We start from the raw sequence: 19,482 nt of genomic DNA, 5'->3' as shown, positions 1-19,482 counted from the left end.
GACGCAGGTTTGATCCCTGGTTGGGGAACTAAGATCCCACATGCCACAGGACAACTAAGCCCACGCACTGCAACTACTGAGCTCACACGCTCTGTAGCCCTCACGCCACAACTAGAGAGAAGCCCAGGTGCCACAATGAAGACCCGACGCAGCCAAATAAATAAATAAATTAATTAATTAATTAAAATATTAAAAAAATAACTTGCTTTCACTGTATTTATATTTTTGCATTCATTAATGGAAATTTCCATAATTACCAAGCCAAATAAGAAATTATCTGGGACTTTTGGAAAATTCACTTTGACCCTTTTATTTCAATTTAACAAACAACTAGAAGTTTATTAAGCGCATCAAAATTGCCTTTTGAAGGCTTGACAGAGTTAACTCCATTTCCAGAAAGTCTTAAAATTCACAGCCTTACCAAAAAGTTGCCAAGAAATTCTAGTGAAAGATATTAGGTCAATCACTTGGGTAGTTTGCCTGATTGACACCTAAATACTGGGTAGTTATCAACACTTCTAAGTTTCTAATGACTGACATTTTAAAGATACGCTCTGAGATTACTAACAATTTTTTATTCTTCCGGATTCTGTGATACTCCTCCTCCTCGCAGTACACTCACTTGTAAAACTTTCATTCCATCCTTAGGTACATTGAGTAAGTACAGTTCCCCTGGCTGGTACCACCCATGTCAGAGGGCTGTTAGGAGCAACCAGCTATATTTTGCTCCCGTGTATAGTGGCAAATATTTTTCCAAAAGAAAACTGATGCAGGAAGATACTATTCCTTCCCACTTTTCAAAGTTTTCTGACCTCTCGGAAGGCATCTATAATATCTGGGTTTAAGATATATAACCCTACTGAGTTGAGGGATACAAGAGCCAGCAGTCGCTCAACGTGCCTTCGGGATCTAGGAGTCTCGGGATTCCCAGCTCCGTTTCAGCAATAGTGAAAGCCTCCTCCAGGTTTTCCCGGTTAGATCTTCCTTTCACCTTCTCCAAGTCCACTAGTTCCGGTTGAATAGCATGGATGACTGAATGAAAGGCCACTCCACTTCTCCAACTCCGCCCGAAGTCTTTTACTTCTATTCCACTCTGCCTTTAAAAAAATAATGATAATGTCACTTTCTAAACAGGTAATGCACACTTCCTCAAAGACTCAATCCAATCCTCCTCGGCAATGGATGATATGCAGTTAGCTATACCGGTACACTGGTTTTGAGAAAAAAGAAGCAAAGCAAAATTTTTAACGGGTAACAAGGTAAGGTGTAGAAATTCTGGTTCCGTACTTAAAGAATTTTCTATATTAGGGTTTTCAGTAATTGAAAGACTCAATTGAAAGCACAGTTTTAAAGGAAACCAATAGAGAGAAAAAACACCTGGCAAAATAAAAAAAGGGAACATTTTAAAAACACCAAAACTGTTAATAATTCACCATTGTGTATTTTTTTGAAGAAGTCTGTAACACATTTCTAATGATAATGACAAGCAGCCTGTGTTGTACATGCACAGATGATAATAGACAAATATAATGTGGCTGAATTATATCAAATGCTGTAGAATGAATAAAATGCAAATGGTTGTGATCATGTCTCTAAATTAGTCACAAAAAAACCTATACTCCACGTAAGTACAGACAAGATTAATTTACCCTACCATCAAACTGTTTGAGCAAATTGTTTTTTAAACTCTTTTTTTTAGAATTGCCTTGAGGGCAATGTGCTGGTGGCAAATCTTTGCTCTTTCGTGGATTTACTTCAAAGCCAGATATGATCACTAAGAAGTGATTCAAGTTGGTAGCAATATTTTGGTGTTGAAAACAGAAGCGAGGCAAGCTCACAATGAATAATTTTTTTCTACATGTAACTTATCAATCATAAAGACAGTTTCAAAAAGAGTTGCAAAGATGTCTTTGAACAACATTTTTTGATTAAGTCTAGAGCCTTTAAAGGTGATCAATAAATTAGGTAACATTCAGTAGATAAATATTCTGGTAGTTTCTTTTTAGAAAATTAGTCTCATTACAGTTGTTTCTAAATAAAACAGAAATAATATCACTCAATTCTTTTTGTCTGCTATATTCTCAAAATTTCCACAAACTGTAAGAGACAATATATCTTACTGATACCGTGATTAATATAAAAAGTTGGTAAATGCCCTTACATTTTATCTCTGCAAACTTTAAGGTTTACTTTAAATCATGTTTTACCAATGTACACTCAGTTTGCATAAAATATATTGTGCTAAAAATAACATCCTTGGACCTAATCACTGGCTTCATAAATAAATATTTTAAAAACAATTTTGTAAGATTGCAGCAACATCTCTTAGTTCTTTTAGAGTTTCTGTCTCTGGTGGTACAGATATAATTTTTTCAGCCAATGCCTGACACACTGGCAAATATCCACCCAGGTTAAGCAGTATGTTCTTATTATCTATTCATTTGTACATTCACCTCTGGCTTCATCTTACTTTTCTTCCTATATTTTCCCTTTGCCCACAGTTCCCCATTTTAAAATGTTTTTGTATTCACAGTCTCTTTATGCCACCTCAAATTATTTTTTAAATTTTTTTTACATTTTTAAATTTTTTTTAATTTTTATTTTATTTATTTTTTTATATAGCAGGTTCTTATTAGTTATCTATTTTATACATATTAGTGTATATATATCAGATTACATTTTAACAAATTGAGGTGGGCGGGGGACTCGTTCAAGATGGCGGAGTAGAAGGATGTGCTCTCACTCCCTCTTGAGAGAACACCAGAATCACAACTAACTGCTGAACAATCATCAACAGGAAGACACTGGAACTCACCAAAAAGACACCCCACATCCAAAGACAATGGAGAAGCCACAATGAGATGGTAGGAGGGGCACAATCACAATAAAATCAAATCCCATAACTGCTGGGTGGGTGACTCACAAACTGGAGAACACTTATACCACAGAAGTCCACCACTGGAGTGAAGGCTCTGAGCCCCACGTCAGGCTTCCGAACCTGGGGGTCCAGCAATGGGAGGAGGAATTCCTAGAGAATCAGACTTTGAAGGCTAGCAGGATTTCACTGCAGGACTTCTACAAGACTATGGGAAACAGAGACTCCACTCTTGGAGGGCACATACAAAGTAGTGTGCATATCAGGATCCCGGGGGAAGGAGCAGTGACCTCATAGGAGACTGAACCAGACCTACCTGCTAGTGTTGGAGGGTCTCCTGCAGAGGCAGGGGGTGGCTCTATCTCACCATGAGGACAAGGACACTGGCAGAAGAAATTCTGGGAAGTAATCCTTGGCGTGAGCCCTCCCAGAGTCCACCATTAGCCCCACCAAAGAGCCCGGGGAGACTCCAGTGTTGGGTCGTCTCAGGCCAAACAACCAACAGGGAGGGAACCCAGCCCCACCCATCATCAGACAAGCGGATTAAAGTATTACTGAGCTCTGCCTACCAGAGCAATAGCCAGCTCTACCCACCACCAGTCTCTCCCATCAGGAAACTTGCACAAGCCTCTTAGATACCCTCATCCACCAGAGGGAAGACAGCAGAAGCATGAAGAACTACAATCCTGCAGCCAGTAGAATGAAAACCACATTCACAGAAAGATAGACAAAATGAAAAGGCAGAGGACTATGTACCAAATGAAGGAACAAGATAAAACCCCAGAAAAACAACTAAATGAAGTGGAGATAGGCAACCATCCAGAAAAAGAATTCAGAATAATGATAGTGAAGGTGATCCTGGACCTTGGAAAAAGAATAGAGACAAAGATCGAGAAGACGCAAGAAATGTTTAATAAAGATCTAGAAGAATTAAAGAACAAACAAACAGCGATGAACAATACAGTAACAGAAATGAAAAATACACTAGAAGGAATCAATAGCAGAATAACTGAGGCAGAAGAACGGATAAGTGACCTGGAAGATAGAATGGTGGAATTCACTGCCACAGAACAGAATAAAGAAAAAAGAATGAAAAGAAATGAAGACAGCCTAAGAGACATCTGGGACAACATTAAATGCACCAACATTCGCATTATAGGAGTCCTAGAAGGAGAAGAGAGAGAGAAAGGACCCAAGAAAATATCTGAAGATATTATACCCGAAAACTTCCCTAACATGAGAAAAAAGTAGCCACCCAACTCCAGGAAGCGCAGAGAGTCTCATACAGGATAAACCCAAGGAGAAACACGCCAAGACCCATAGTAATCAAATTGGCAAAAATTAAAGACAAAGAAAAATTATTGAAAGCAGCAAGGGAAAAACAACAAATAACATACAAGGGAACTCCCATAAGGTTAACAGCTGATTTCTCAGCAGAAACTCTACAAGCCAGAAGGGAGTGCCATGATACACTGAAAGTGATGAAAGGGAAGAACCTACAACCAAGATTACCCTACCCAGCAAGGATCTCATTCAGATTCGATGGAGAAATCAAAAGCTTTACAGACAAGCAAAAGCTAAGAGAATTCAGCACCACCAAACCAGCTCTACAACAAATGCTAAAGGAAATTCTCTAAGTGGGAAACACAAGAGAAGAAAAGGACCTACAAAAACCAAACCCAAAACAATTAACAAAATGGTCATAGAACATACATATCAATAATTACCTTAAATTTGAATGGATTAAATGCTCCAACCAAAAGACACAGGCTTGCTAAATGGATACAAAAACAAGACCCATATATATGCTGTCTACAAGAGACCCACTTCAGACCTAGGGACACATACAGTCTGAAAGTGAGGGGATGGAAAAAGATACTCCATGCAAATGGAAATCAAAAGGAAGCTGGAGTAGCGATACTCATGTCAGATAAAATAGACTTTAAAATAAAGAATGTTACAAAAGACAAGGAAGGACACTACATAATGATCAAGGGATCAATCCAAGAAGAAGATATAACATTTATAAATATATATGCACCCAATATAGGAGCACCTCAATACATAAGGCAACTGCTGACAGCTATAAAAGAGGAAATCGACAGTAACACAATAATAGTGGGGGACTTTAACACCTCACTTACACCAATGGACAGATCATCCAAACAGAAAATTAATAAGGAAACAGAAGCTTTAAATGACACAATAGACCAGATAGATTTAATTGATGTTTATAGGACATGTCTTTTCCTTTTACTAGGACATGTATAGGACACGTCTTTAAGGACATGTTTATCAGACATGCTTTCATTTCTGACAGTACAGATAGTAGATGAAATTGGTAAAAAAAAAAAAAAAAAAGAAGGGGGATTAACTATCTTGTGTTACTGAAACAGTTTTTTGATTTACTTCTCAAGTATTTTGAAATTTTATATGAAAACTGAATACACTCTGACAATTTGGTGTTCACTGGATATTTTATCCTTTTTCTCCACCTTCAGTCTTGTGAGAAGGATCAACCTTCACACTACAGAGTCTCACAAATTATAATTTTACAGACATGTCATATACTGAACTAGGCACAGATTCTAAAGTTATTTTATCCATGTCAGGTAAGAAATTGCTTGAAAAATAAATACCAGGAGAGTGTAAAATAGCTTTTAGAAAAATGATCAACAATGTGGTAGCATGACAGAATCATGTGTTCATTCCAGACTATTCATGGCAGAAAGTGGTCATCTCCCTGAATCTCTACAATTTATGCAGCTGTTAAATAAATGGATCTCATTGAGGTGTTGATAGGTGGAGAATCCTTGGGTCCACAAATCTGGACATTTATACAGGTAAGGAAAATACAACTTCCACCAATGTTACAAACATACAAGTTGCAGGAATGACGATTATTATTAGACCCCTGCACATCATGTGTGAAACAAAACTTATGCAGGAAAACTCCAACATCATTGAATTTGATTTTATTTCAAGCTATATAATATTAAATGAAAATTTATTTACTTTGTTTAATTAAATGCTGTGTAGAGCAACAGACAACAGAATATCACATTGACATTATTACAAAGTTTTATCGCGATAGCATCATGATATATGTTGTAGCATGTGATCACCAGTCCTCTCCTACCCAGCATGTTTCTTCTCCCTGCTTGGTTAAGCTGCAAAAGAGATTAGTAATACCCACTGTAGATGTTATGCAAAGAGCATGCCAGCAATGTGGGAAGGGCTTTTAATTTCATCCCTACTAGAGTCCCAAGAGCCACAAAGCTTTGCTTTCAGAAATATTTTTAATTGCAACTTGAATCATAAAAATATACCCCAAATTAGAAAACCACCAACACACTTTACAAGTTAAGCAAAACTATATAAGTTAGTAACACTAATTACATCTTCTCTATGTTTATTTTTTTCTCTCCTTATTTTTGCTCTTCAAACTCTTTAAAAATAGAACTTCCTGTGTTTAGTGCCTCAGTGTTTTATAATGATAAGTACTTGTTTACAACTATTTTCCAGAAGGAGAGAATTAGATGTGGGTTACATCTAGGCATGTGAAACAAAATAGAAAGTGAGTTAATTTTACATGTCATTTAGGAAAATCTTACAAAAACACAACTTCTAGGTGAAGAGATTTTATTACTGACCACATCTGACCACAAAGTATTGGTATGATCAATTGAAAACTCTATTGAAATTGCTATGAGAAAGTACTTTTTGAGAGTAGTAAATTTTATATCCAGTATTCTCACATATATGTGCACACATGTAAATTTATCATGCTTAGAATCAAACTCCCAGTCCATATAGCTGGAGCTGACAAAAGAATGTACATTCCAGATAAAAGAAAAGATCAAAGAAAACATTAAAAAATAAAACTGCTAGAAAGTTTCAAGGTATAAAAACAAATATGATTATTTCAGGATGTGGACCTTAGTCCACAATAGTATTAAATAGAACTCAATAGTCTTATGAAGAGATAATCACGTTTAAACCTCTAATTTATTTGTGTAAAGATTATCTAATAGCAGCAGAAAATCCAAACAATGACCTAAATGGAATTAGTCCTCATGCTAATCAAGTGTAGGGATTAAACAAATTAATTGGGTCCCATCAAACAAGTGAAGAAGGAATTAGTTTTATTACACTATTTTCCTAGAGTATCAGGGATGCTTTCTGTTTACATTTTAATTCAAGGGAAGAGTGAAATGAGAGCCGAAGCAAAGCCATTCATTCATATGTCGCCACAAATTTTGCAGTCAGTGGAATGTGCACTCAGTCATAAATTGATAACTCAAATTATTCAAGGGTTTCTAATTTAAACAAACTCCTTCTTGGTACTTACTTGGCGACTGTGTACTGGACCCACTTTAATAAAGCCTTCTTAGCATTTCCTTGGATCTTGGTGGCCACCTTGCGTTTGCTTGGGGGGCTGGCGGTCTCAGAGCTGACCATGCTGTCTACGGAGGACGCGCTGCTGGACAGAGACTGCAGCTGCGGCAGGTTGCTGGTCAACTCCTCAATCTGCGTGTGCATCAAGAGTCGGCAAAACGTCAGCATTATCTTTGTTCTTCTCTTCGCAGGTGGTTTACTTTTCCAACTTGATTGATCTTAACACCCTTAACCTCCCAACAATATAAGCTCTTAAAGAGCACGACCGATGTCTTACTCCTGTTTGCACTTCCAACCACATCTAAAACGGGACCTTGTACACAGTAATGAACACTTGTTAAATACATGCATGAATGAAGAAAACGAAACCTAATGGTTCTCCAAACTCAAAGAATGTGCACACCAAGAGTGAATCCTAATGTAAACTACGAACCTTGAAATGATAGTGATGTGTCAGTAAAGGTTCATTAATTGTAACCAATGTTCCACTCCCATGGGGGATACTGGTTAAGCGGAAGCCATGCATGTGTGGGTGCAGGGGGTACATGGGAAATTTCTGTACTCTTTGCTCAGTTTTGCGGAGAACCTCAAACTGCTCTAAAAAATAAAGTCCATTTCTTTAAAAAACAACCTTATGGCTAGAAGAATTATCCCAGAGAGAACAGCAAGTTAATTTCTCCCCTTAATGTCTAATAGGAGCATAGAACCGCTCCCTTCCAGAGGACAAAGAAAAACTTCCTGAACTCTTTTTACACCAATATTTCATCTCCACCGTGTTCTACCCACTTTTCGGATTGGGTACCTGGCCGAGTTCTTTGGGAAGTTCCATATATAACACCTTAGCGGAGAAAAAGAGGGCATTTTCTGCCAACAAAAAACAATGTACGTGTGAAGGACACATCTCTGCTAACTTGAGGTTCAGCCGCAAAGGTACAGAAAATGAGGGCATTATTCATTATTAAAATGTCCACCACTACCTCCATCTGTGACATTTATTTCAACTGAAAAGGGAGCTGAAGAAGCACAATACCTGGAAATACAGAATAATGGTCCACATCAATCCGAGAACTATCGAGGGTCGGCCATCAGCTATATCAGTGGAGTTAATGTTGACTAATTTAATCTGTTTAAAAAGAAAAACTGTACTAGTAATGTACTAGAAGATTACAGATCATTTAAGTATGCAATAAGTAGCACTTTACTAGACGTCAGTAACATTTGGTCATGCCTGTGCAGCAGTACACAAGAGTAAGCAGGGTGAGCCATAAAAACACGGTCTCAGTGGAAATTTCAGGGGCATTCATTAGGTGCACACAATGAACACAACTACAGAACAAATTTCAAAAACTGGTTTAAAGTTGAAAAAAATATGACATCATGCGAGGAATTACCAACAAAATGCCAGACAGGAAAAAGAAAAAAAAAGGTTTTTCTTTACATTCAGAGGTTGACTGGAACGTAAAAGAAACTGTGAGGGGAAGTTTAAGAAGATGCACTTACTTTGAAATTTGTTACCAAATAGCATGAAACTTATGTTCTCTTTTACCTATAAAAGTCAGGAGTTAAAAATTCTAAAATTTGTACTAACCGGTGATCCTCTGTACGTGGACTGACATGAAAAACAAAGGGAGAAGATGATACATATACATAAATAGTCCTTCAAAATCCACATTATTTGTTCAAAGGGAATAAAAATGCAGGTGGTAAATTTAGAGCGTGATTTGCAGAATACATTTTAAAGATAAAGGAAAGCCAAGAAATAGTTAAGAGAAATAGTTAATTGTTAAGAGAAATAGTTAAGAGAGTAGAAAGAGACTGTGGGGATTCAGTTCCCTACTTTGGGGCACTGACAACTATAAAGCACTCAGAATTAATCTGTCTACAATTGTCCCCGATTATTCATTTCAATGTCTTCCCAACTATGAGAAAGTTCCAGGAAAATAGACTTGCATGGTAGGTCCAGCTCAGTCAACCTCTATAGAATACAATTAACTGCTCATCCCCCTCTTCATAATCCCTGGACAAATTAGAAAAAAAACTAAAGTACTCCTTAGACTTCTAGCTCAATAATTCTCAGCCAAGATTGAATAACGTGTGATATTAAAATAAAGTTCAGAAGTTTGTAAATAGCTTATTTTTAAAAAAATATCAGAAGCAAAATCATCCCACAAACACCTTACTCTTAATTAGTTTAAATTTACTAGTTATACATCTGAGGAGTAAAGTAAAAGCTAGCACAAAAGTCATTGTAAATAATTTGAGATATACCCATGGGATTTTATCTCACTGCTGAAGTTCACTCATCAGGTTCAGAGACAGAAAAAAATTGAGAACTTCCACAGATCACAAGATCATGTGTCTACTTCTTTTAAACCTAGCACTGTGTAAGATATAAAATGCTTGTTGGTGGAAAATAAAGAGTGTCACATTTCTTTAATCTTTTATAACAGAACCTATTACAATCTTTATAATCATTTTGATTGCTCCATTTTACAATTTCTCCAGAATTTTCTCTATATCCATTTTAGTATCCATGGGCCACAAATTTATAATACATGCTAATAACCACAAGGTTAATGCCTTTCATAGAGGACAAATTATTTCTCTTTCCTTATATATCATTCTTTTTTAAAATGCAATTGAATATATAAGTTGAATTTCCTACCTCAACCCAGCTCCAACCACACTTTGAAGTTTACACATTCAGCTTATTATAGAACCTGAAGATCTTTTGCTCAACTTGTGAAGAAAAAATGTTTTTCAAAATTATTTTCTTTCTTAAAAACTTAAAAACCATAATGGGTTTGGGGAGCACAGGTTCTTTGTTTGCTTTACCTCCTCTCCCTTGCAAAATCCTATGAAATATACAATAAACTTTTAATAGCCCTAAGATTGTGGGATGGGCAATAGAGACACATCCAAAGAGACTGAAGAATTCCAGAAACCATAAAGGATGAATCACATAGATGGACCTCACCTCAGACCTTCTGAGCCAGAAAATAAGGAAGGTGGCCTAAGAATCTGTTTTAACAAAACCTCTAGGTTTGGAGAAGTTTGATTTTGTAAGCCAGAGGCCTGAATGGACTGAATTATCTTCAAAATTCACATGTTGAAGCCCTAACCCCCAATGTGACTGCATTTGGAGATACAACCTTTAAGGAGACAATTAAGGTGAAACAAGGTTATAAGAGTAAGCCCTAATCCAATAGAACTGGTATCCTTATAAGAAGAGGAAGAAACACCGGAACTCTCACTCTCACTTTCTCTCTCTCTCTCTGCACACACACACAAGAAAGGTCACGTGAAGGCACAGTGCCAAAGCAGCTGTCGGCAAGCCTGGAAAAACGGAGGAAATCAACCCTGATGACACCTTGATCTTGGACTTTCAGCCTCCAGAACTGTGAGAAAATACATTTCTGTTGTTCAAGCTATCCAGCCTGTGGTACTCTGTTATGGCAGCCATAGCTGCCCACAGATATTTCAAAAAAATATTTGAATTATTTGGGAAAAATTTCAAAAAAATTTAAATAAAAAATCCAGAGGGAGATGCAAGAGGGAAGAGATATGGGAACATATGTATATGTATAACTGATTCACTTTGTTATAAAGCAGAAACTAACACACCATTGTAAAGCAATTATACTCCAATAAAGATGTTAAAAAAATAAATTAAAAAATTTAAAAAATAAAATAAAATATATAACCCCATCCCTTACAAACTAAAAAAAAAAAAAAAAAAAAATCCAGACTACCAGCTTTTCTTGATACATTGGAAAACCTAATGAATAGATGCATCACCACTTTATGAGTTGTCTTCTACTTATATATATATAGGTAGCCAAATACCTGCATTATTTAATAAATAACTTAAATAAATAATAAGATTTCAATAAAAATCCAGACTACTGGCTTTTCTCGTTCAATTGTTAAACCTGGGATCACTGTGCTTGCATTTCATCGAGGTAACTCCAGATGGAACTGAGTATTTGCTTCCTTCTTCCAGACAGCACATGGGACTACTCAGTTTTCCTGCTACCATAATCAGCTTCTACCTTGCTTCATCGTTTACATCATCTATGGACCTCACAGGAACCTGAATTTATGTCCTTGTGTGCACTACGGCAAGCTTTAGGAAACGTGGTCAGTGACCGGCTCCTTGTATTACTATTTAGAATGATACACCTGACACCTCATTGGAGAAAAACTTGTGGAAAGCAGTGATGAATCTATTCATTACAGCCAAATTTATACAATTCTTATCAAATACTAACATATGCCTTTATTCAGTAACCCTGTAAACAAGTGGAAAATAAACACAATGGTAGGATTTTCTTCAGCAAACTTGAAAAGTGCCTTCATTACTCCTTATCCGAGTACTAAACAAATCTTCTATCATCTAAAGAAAAAATATAAATGGAGGACAAAGTAAATACAAAGGTTAAAGACAAATTCTTGAAAATATGTTTGAGACTTGAGTTCTTAAATTATAAAGAACAAAAATAAACAGTAAGAGGGAGGCCACCAAAGAGTCTTCAAAAACTCATTCTACCCCACTGTCAATTATTTTGTGAGCCAATGGGGTAAAGAAATGCAAGAAAGAGAAGCCCAAAACTATGTATTTCAGGTAGATTTTTAAAAAATCAAAGTAGTTAGGGATTTGTGGGGACAGAAAGGAAATACTTTGGATTTTGTCCTGAGACTCAAATGCATTACCTTTTGCCCTTAGTAAATATAATATTTAAAATCTGAATCCTCTACTTTTTAAAAAGTTATTCATGTTTGTTCTGTGAAAATGGACCTGGTACAAACAAGTCTTCTGTGAAAAGAAGACTCTTTGGTTCTTTTTACAAACAATGCCTTTCATGGGTTAAGTCATTAAATTTTTCTCCAACACATTAATTAATAAGAAGAATTTTGTTTTCATATTCCAGCCAGTGAATACACATCAGAACAAAGAAGGACACTATTGTTACATAGCCAAAATGGAAGACAAAATGACTGGGAAAACTCTAAATATCCTGTTAAATAAGGTTTTTTTTACAGCTTTCCATGAAAAACTCATGAAGCGAGAGAAGGAAGAAGAGAAACACTCCATTAAGAATGATGTTAAAGTGACCTGGAAACAATGTCCAATATTCTACTAAAAGCTAAGATTGTTTTTCTACACTATCTTAATGCCTAGAATCTCTCTTTGGTGTGAAGTTAGCACACTTGACTGAACTTTATACTGATTCACTGTACTAACAGCTCATCAAAATGTAAATTATTTAAGAGCCAGAATCTAGTTTTCTTTAATTTTGCTTTTTCCAGAATTCTCGTTTTACAGAAAATATTCAATTACGCATTTGTGGAATAAATGAAATAATTTAGTCCATATAGACAGAGAAGTAAATAACTGAATCATTCTATTTTCCAGAAGTATCTGGATATCCATTTATAAAGCTGGTTTTGGTATTGCCAAACACAGACTTCCTGAATTTCCACAAATTAGAAAAGGCTAAAATCTAAAAGGATTGGTGCAACCCTTCTGGAGGGAAATATGTCAACACCTAACAAAACAAAATACACACTTATGTTTTGACCCAACAATCATACTTCTAAAAATTTACCCAGAAGATACACTTCCAATAATACAAAAATACTTATGCACAGTTATTAATTGCATCATCATTTCTGTTTGAGAAGTGCTAGAAACAACGTAAATGCTCATTCATAAGACAGTGGTTGAATAAACTCTGGAACATCCAGACCACGGAATACTATGCAGCTGTAAAAATGAATGAGGAACATCTCTGTGAACTGATTTGAAGGATTTCCAGGATATACTGTTAAATGAAAAAGGTAAAGTGCACCTGGTGTATCGTTAGTATGCTACCTTTGTATAAGAAAGAAGGTGGTGTATGAAAATAACCTGCTCATTCCTGCAAAAGAAATACGGGAAGGATAAATCAGAAACTGGAGAAACTGGTTACCTAGAGGTGAGAAAAGGAGTGAAAGTAAGGAGAATGGTAATGGAGAAGCAAGTATGAGGAGGGAATGCCACTTCTCTAAGTGTAACTTTTACTCCTAGAATCATAATAATGTCTCATTCTCTAAAATAAAAAATAAAGTCAACTAGGATGTGTGTGGTTGCCCAAAATGGAATATAACTCTATTACTTAACTCTACTACAAATGAATAACATAATCACACTGAAAGGATGGGAGAACAGAAGTGACCTAGGTAAATCTGGACAACAGTCTCTTGACAGGATATTGTAATGCTGAAGACCGAAAGAACTGTATACAAATACTGTTCTTCAGTTAGTCAGTATGTTTCTCACAAAGGTGTGGGTTAGCAATTCTAAAACTACTTTATGTGTATATACTAGGGATGAAAAAGAAGAGAATATATTATAGATGAGAGCCAGGTTTCTCACTGTCAGAGAAAACAGAAAGAAATCATCATGAAATGGACCTTGTGGTATTGGACTGAAATCAGAAGTATCAATTTGAAGTAAAGGTTTACATGCACACATAATAGAAGAAGCTATATAGAAAGAAAGAGAGAGAGAGAGAGATGGAAGGGAGAGAAATATAGATATGTGTGTATACCCAGATTAGTAAACATACATATATCTAGATCTGTATATTGAGAGGGCAATGAAACCTCAGTAGCCATGAGCACACCTAGCACCCAAATCTTGGTTTCTAAGTGCCATTCACTAATGAAAGGAACAAAGCCTCCTTAGAGAAACGGTTGATTCTAGGACTGGGGTAAGGAAAATATAAGATAAACCTGGAAAATCTGTAGTCCCAGAAAATAAGGAAATGCTTGAAAAAGGATGGGGCCATGTCAAAAGAGTACAGGAGCCAGCTTGAAGGAACTCTTAATGGACAAAGCTAGAACAATCTGAGCAACAAAATAATAACAATAATAACAATAATAGTAGTCATACTGGATTATAACTATAGAATAAAATAAATATCCATGAGTCCATAATGAAATAAATAAGGAATTGAATAAATAAATAAATGGGGGAGAAAGGTCATCTTTTTCTTACATAACAGTTCCAATTAGTAAGTATAAAAGAAATGAGGGAAAAACAAAATCATCATTAGGCAAACAGCACAGAAGTAATTATTGAAGGCAACTGATGCTAAAATCAGTGAGCAAGAAGCAGAATATTAGGGCTTCCCTGGTGGCGCAGTGGTTGAGAATCTGCCTGCCAATGCAGGGGACACGGGTTTGAGCCCTGGTCTGGGAAGATCCCACATGCCGCGGAGCAACTAGGCCCGTGAGCCACAATTGCTGAGCCTGCGCGTCTGGAGCCTGTGCTCCACAACAAGGGAGACCACGACAGTGAGAGGCCCGTGCACTGTGATGAAGAGTGGCCCCCACTTGCCGCAACTAGAGAAAGCCCTCGTACAGAAACAAACACCCAACACAGCCATAAATAAATAAATAAATAAATAAAATTTTTTTTAAAAAGGAGAATATTAGCATAATCTCAATTACCTCCCCTAAGTTATTTCTGAATTATAAATGGAAAAATAGTAGTTTTACCATTAAAAAACCTCAGCAAATGACTTAATCAAGTGGTTGAGGTTAGCATCACCAGCAATAAGACAAGTCAGAATCCTACCTATATCCACTAAACTGATGCACTGAGAAGAATACATCACTTCCTTGGAATTCTTGCCAAAAATGTACAACCTCAGTCTAATCATGGGAGAACATCACACAAACCAAAACTGAGAGATATTATGAAAAATAACTGCCTAGCAGTTATCATTAAGGTCATGAAAGACACAGAAAGACAAGGTCATAGAATGGAAAAGACAAAGGAGCCACAACAATTAAGATGCAAGGCATGTTATTGGATTGGATCCTGGAACAGAAATAAGACACTGGAGAAAAAATGATGAAATTAGATTAATTTCTATGCTTTACTTAACAGTATCATACCAATTTTAATTTCCTTATTTGGTAGTTGTACTATGTTACATATATGTACTATGTACAAATAAGTCCCTCACATTAGAGGAAGCTGGCTGAAGTACAGACATGAAGTCTCTGTGCCTTTTTTTTTTTTGCCACTCTTCTGTAAGTCTAAAATGATTTTACAATAATATTGCACATATATGTTGTATAGATTGCATGCAGTGTTTTTACCCAACAATCAACAATGAAAATATTAGTATGTCCACGCTTTCTTCTTGAAGTGTTTTGTTTGTGTTTCTCTCTTACCTGCCTTCCTTCCAGGAACTTGAGTGCCGTGCCAATGTTCGCCACAGCATGGATTCGCTTCGTCCGGCGTCCTTGTTCACACGGCTGTAAAAGGGGGAAGGATAGGAATAAGTAAAAATGCACACATTAAAAAGACAGTTATAAAATCTACTTAAGTGGATTCAAAATATACTTGAAGAATGTTCAAGAACAGCCAACATACTCAATTTCTATAAAGGTTAGCATATACATAGAGGAGCGTTATCCCCACAGCACTTGGAAGGTGTATAATTTACTCAATAAATACGTTCATTCTCAGCTTCTGAACGCACTTACCCTTAAGGTTTCTGTGTGCTTAAGGTTGGAAAGTCACAAAATTCCTATGTTGTCTACTAAGACTGTTATTCCTGCAAGTTAGGAAGTATTTTTATGAAAAGTGCTCTTGGTGCGTGTGGAGGGCAGGAGATAATGGGAAATCTCTCCTTTCCTCTCAATTTTGTCATAAACTTAAAACTTCTCTAAAAAATAAAGTCTTAAAAAAAGTACTCTTGGTCACTCACATTTTTTTTTCAGTCATACTAACATGAAAGTTGCTGACAGTATTAGTGGCATTTCTCTGCCTGAAGGACCAAAAAGCATGGCGCACATGAGCCAAGGTTAAAAAGTAGGAGTGTAAGAATGAAAATGTTCTTCGCAAAATAGTATGTTCTGGTACAAGGATACTAAGTTATTTGTGTTTGATTCAGCAAAATATAATAAATTAATAAATAATTTAATAAATAGAATAAAATAGTAAGTGCTTTCTATGTGCTACACTGTTCATTTTAAAACTCAAAATAATTTCAGTGAAGTAGATAACATTACATTCACAAGACCTAAGAGGATAACAGGTCCATGACTGCAGAGCTGATAGACTGGTCTCTTCTCTGTGGCACTAGAACTCTAAACAATCTCCCATTAGAGCTCAAAACTAAGTATCTTTTCATTTCCAGTTAAAAGTGTAACAACAGGTAATTTTTTATGACATCATTTTAAACAAATATTTAAATAGAAAATATACTTTAAAAATGTTTATCCTTTTCTTGCATGGCCCACTTATTTAGTTATTTGATTAATTATCTTTTATAATGTAAAAGGCACCTAGGAACCCACAACTAAAACAAAGCCAGGACCCAGAAATTAAGCACAGAAGCCACATCCCTCAATATTACCATTCATTCCATCCCCCTGCACTCCTACACCATGGCAACCATCACAATAAACCCAGTCCAATGTTTTCCCTTTTATACACATTCATTTCATTTATCGCATTCTTAAAAAGAATATTTATTTCAGTTCTTAGCTCTTATATAAAGAATATCACTGTATTAATCTTTTGATACTTACTTTTCCACATAATAAGATTGCTAACATTCATCCATATTGTTTCCTGTCACTGTATTTCATTCATTTTGACAGCCATATACTGTGCCATTTATTTACTCTCCTTCTGATGTGAATCTGAATTATTTCCAGGTTATTCCTATGTGACCTGTGCTGATAGGTCATTCTTGTACATCCCACCTTTGGTACATGTATAAAGAGTTTCTCTTGGGTGTATACCTAACAGTGGAATTGCTGAGTCTGGGGGAATGTGACTTTTGAACTTCTAATCTAATGCCAAACTTTTCCAAAGTGTTTGTACTACTCACTCTTATCAGCAATACAAGAATAATCCTGTGGATACATATTTTGTCCAACACTTGATTTTGATAGTTATCTTTAAAAAATTACTTTCAGTTGAACGTATGTAACATGGTCTTTCATGGTGGTCTTCATTTGCACTGCCCTGCTCAACAATGGTGTGAACACCTCACCCTCTGTTTTTTGGCAAGTCTGTTTCTTTTTGTTTTTATTAATTTTTATTGGAGTATAGTTGCTCTACAATGTTGTGTTTGTTTCTGCTGTACAGCAAAGTGAATCAGCTCTACGTATACATATATCCCCTCTTTTTTGGATTTCCTTCCCATTTAGGTCACCACAGAGCACTGAGTAGAGTTCCCTGTGCTATACAGTAGGTTCTCATTAGTTATCTGTTTTATACATAGTAGTGTATATATGTCAATCCCAATCTCACAATTCATCCCACCACCCCCCGTGCCTTGGTATCCATATGCTTGTTCTCTACATCTGTGTCTCTATTTCTGCTTTGCAAATAAGTTCATCTGTACCATTTTTCTAGATGCCACATATAAGTGATATTATACGATATTTGTTTTTCTCTTTCTGACTTACTTCACTCTGTATGACAGGTTCTAGGTCCATCCACAACCCTGCAAATGGCACAATTTCGTTCCTTTTAATGGCTGAGTAATATTCCATTGTATATATGTACCACATCTTTTTTCTTAACTTTGTATTTTATATTGGAGTATAGCCGATAAACAATGTTGTGATAGTTTCAGGTGCACAGCAAAGTGACTCAGCCATACATATACATGTACTATCCATTCTCCCCCAAACTCCCCTCCCATCCAGGCTGCCACATAACATTGAGCGGAGTTCCCTGTGCCATACAGTAGGTCCTTGTTGGTTATCTATTTTAAATATAGCAGTGTGTACATGTCAATCCCAAACTCCCTAACTATCCCTTCCCCCCAGCCTTCCCCCCTGGTAACCATAAGTTCGTTCTCTAAGTTTGTGTGTCTGTTTCTGTTTTGTAAATAAATTCATTTGTATCATTTCTTTTTAGATTCCACATACAAGTGATATCATACAATATTTCTCTTTGTCTGACTTACTTCACTCAGTATGACAATCTCTAGGACCATCCATGTTGCTGCAAATGGCAGTATTTCATTCTTTTTAATGGCTGAGAAATATTCCATTGTATATATGTGCCACATCTTCTTTATCCATTCCTCTGTTGATGGACATTTAGGTTGCTTCCATGTCTTGGCTATCGTAAGCAGTACTGCAATGAACATTGGGGTGCATGTATCTTTTTGAATTATGGTTTTCTCTGGGTATATGCCCAGGAGTGGGATTGCTGGGTCATATGGTAGTTCTATTTTCAGTTTTTTAGGGAACCTCCATACTGTTCTCCATAGTGGCTGTACCAATTTACATTCCCACCAACAGTGTAGGAGGGTTCCCTTTTCTCCACACCCTCTCCAGCATTTATTGTTTGCAGATTTTTTGATGATGGCCATTCTGACCAGTGTGAGGTGATACCTCATTATAGTTTTGCTTTGCATTTCTCTAATAATTAGTGATGTTGAGCATCTTTTCATGCGTTTGTTGGCCATCTGTATGTCTTCTTTGGAGAAATATCTATTTAGGTCTTCTGCCCAATTTTTGATTGGGTTGTTTATTTTTTTGATGTTGAGCTGCATGAGCTGTTTGTATATTTTGGAGATTACTCCTTTGTCAGTTGCTTCGTTTGCAAATATTTTCTCCCATTCTGAGGGTTGTGTTTTCATCTCGTTTGTGGTTTCCTTTGCTGTGCAAAAGCTTTTAAGTTTCATTAGGTTCCATTTGTTTACTTATTTACTTATTTATTTATTTTTAAACATCTTTATTGGAGTATAATTGCTTTACATTGTTGTGTTAGTTGCTGCTGTATAACAAAGTGAATCAGCTATACGTATACATATATCCCCATATCCCCTCCCTCTTGCATCTCCCTCCCACCCTCCCAATCCCACTCCTCTAGGTGGTCACAAAGCACTGAGCTGATCTCCCTGTGCTATGCGACTGCTTCCCAGTAGCTATCTATTTCACATTTGGTAGTGTATATATGTCCATGCCACTCTCTCACTTCGTCTCAGCTTACCCTTCCCCCTCCCCATGTCCTCAAGTCCATTCTCTAAGTCTGCGTCTTTATTCCTGTCCTGCCCCTAGGTTCATCAGAACCAATTTTTTTTTTTAGATTCCATATATATGTGTTAGCATATGGTATTTGTTTTTCTCTTTCTGACTTACTTCACTCTGTATGACAGACTCTAGGTACCTCCACCTCA

At 36.4% G+C, this 19,482-nt stretch overlaps 1 protein-coding gene across 1 annotated transcript in view; it reads right to left on the bottom strand.

The window, feature by feature from the left end:
* The window catches only part of SYNE1 (spectrin repeat containing nuclear envelope protein 1), a 443,997-nt gene that overhangs the window by 332,746 nt on the left and 91,769 nt on the right, over window positions 1-19,482 (bottom strand). Inside the window, exons 4-7 of the mRNA XM_059940974.1 lie at window positions 15,503-15,586; window positions 8,304-8,396; window positions 7,227-7,405; window positions 901-1,097 (exon numbers count right to left, since the gene is read on the bottom strand). Of these exons, the coding sequence (XP_059796957.1) occupies window positions 901-1,097; window positions 7,227-7,405; window positions 8,304-8,396; window positions 15,503-15,586 (553 nt within the window). The remainder of the gene's footprint in view (window positions 1-900; window positions 1,098-7,226; window positions 7,406-8,303; window positions 8,397-15,502; window positions 15,587-19,482) is intronic.

The sequence above is a fragment of the Balaenoptera ricei genome, chromosome 12, assembly GCF_028023285.1.
Source record: "Balaenoptera ricei isolate mBalRic1 chromosome 12, mBalRic1.hap2, whole genome shotgun sequence".
Taxonomy (NCBI): Eukaryota; Metazoa; Chordata; class Mammalia; order Artiodactyla; family Balaenopteridae; genus Balaenoptera; species Balaenoptera ricei.
Note: the sequence above shows the minus strand (reverse complement) of the source record. Positions and strands in the feature narration are given on the sequence as shown.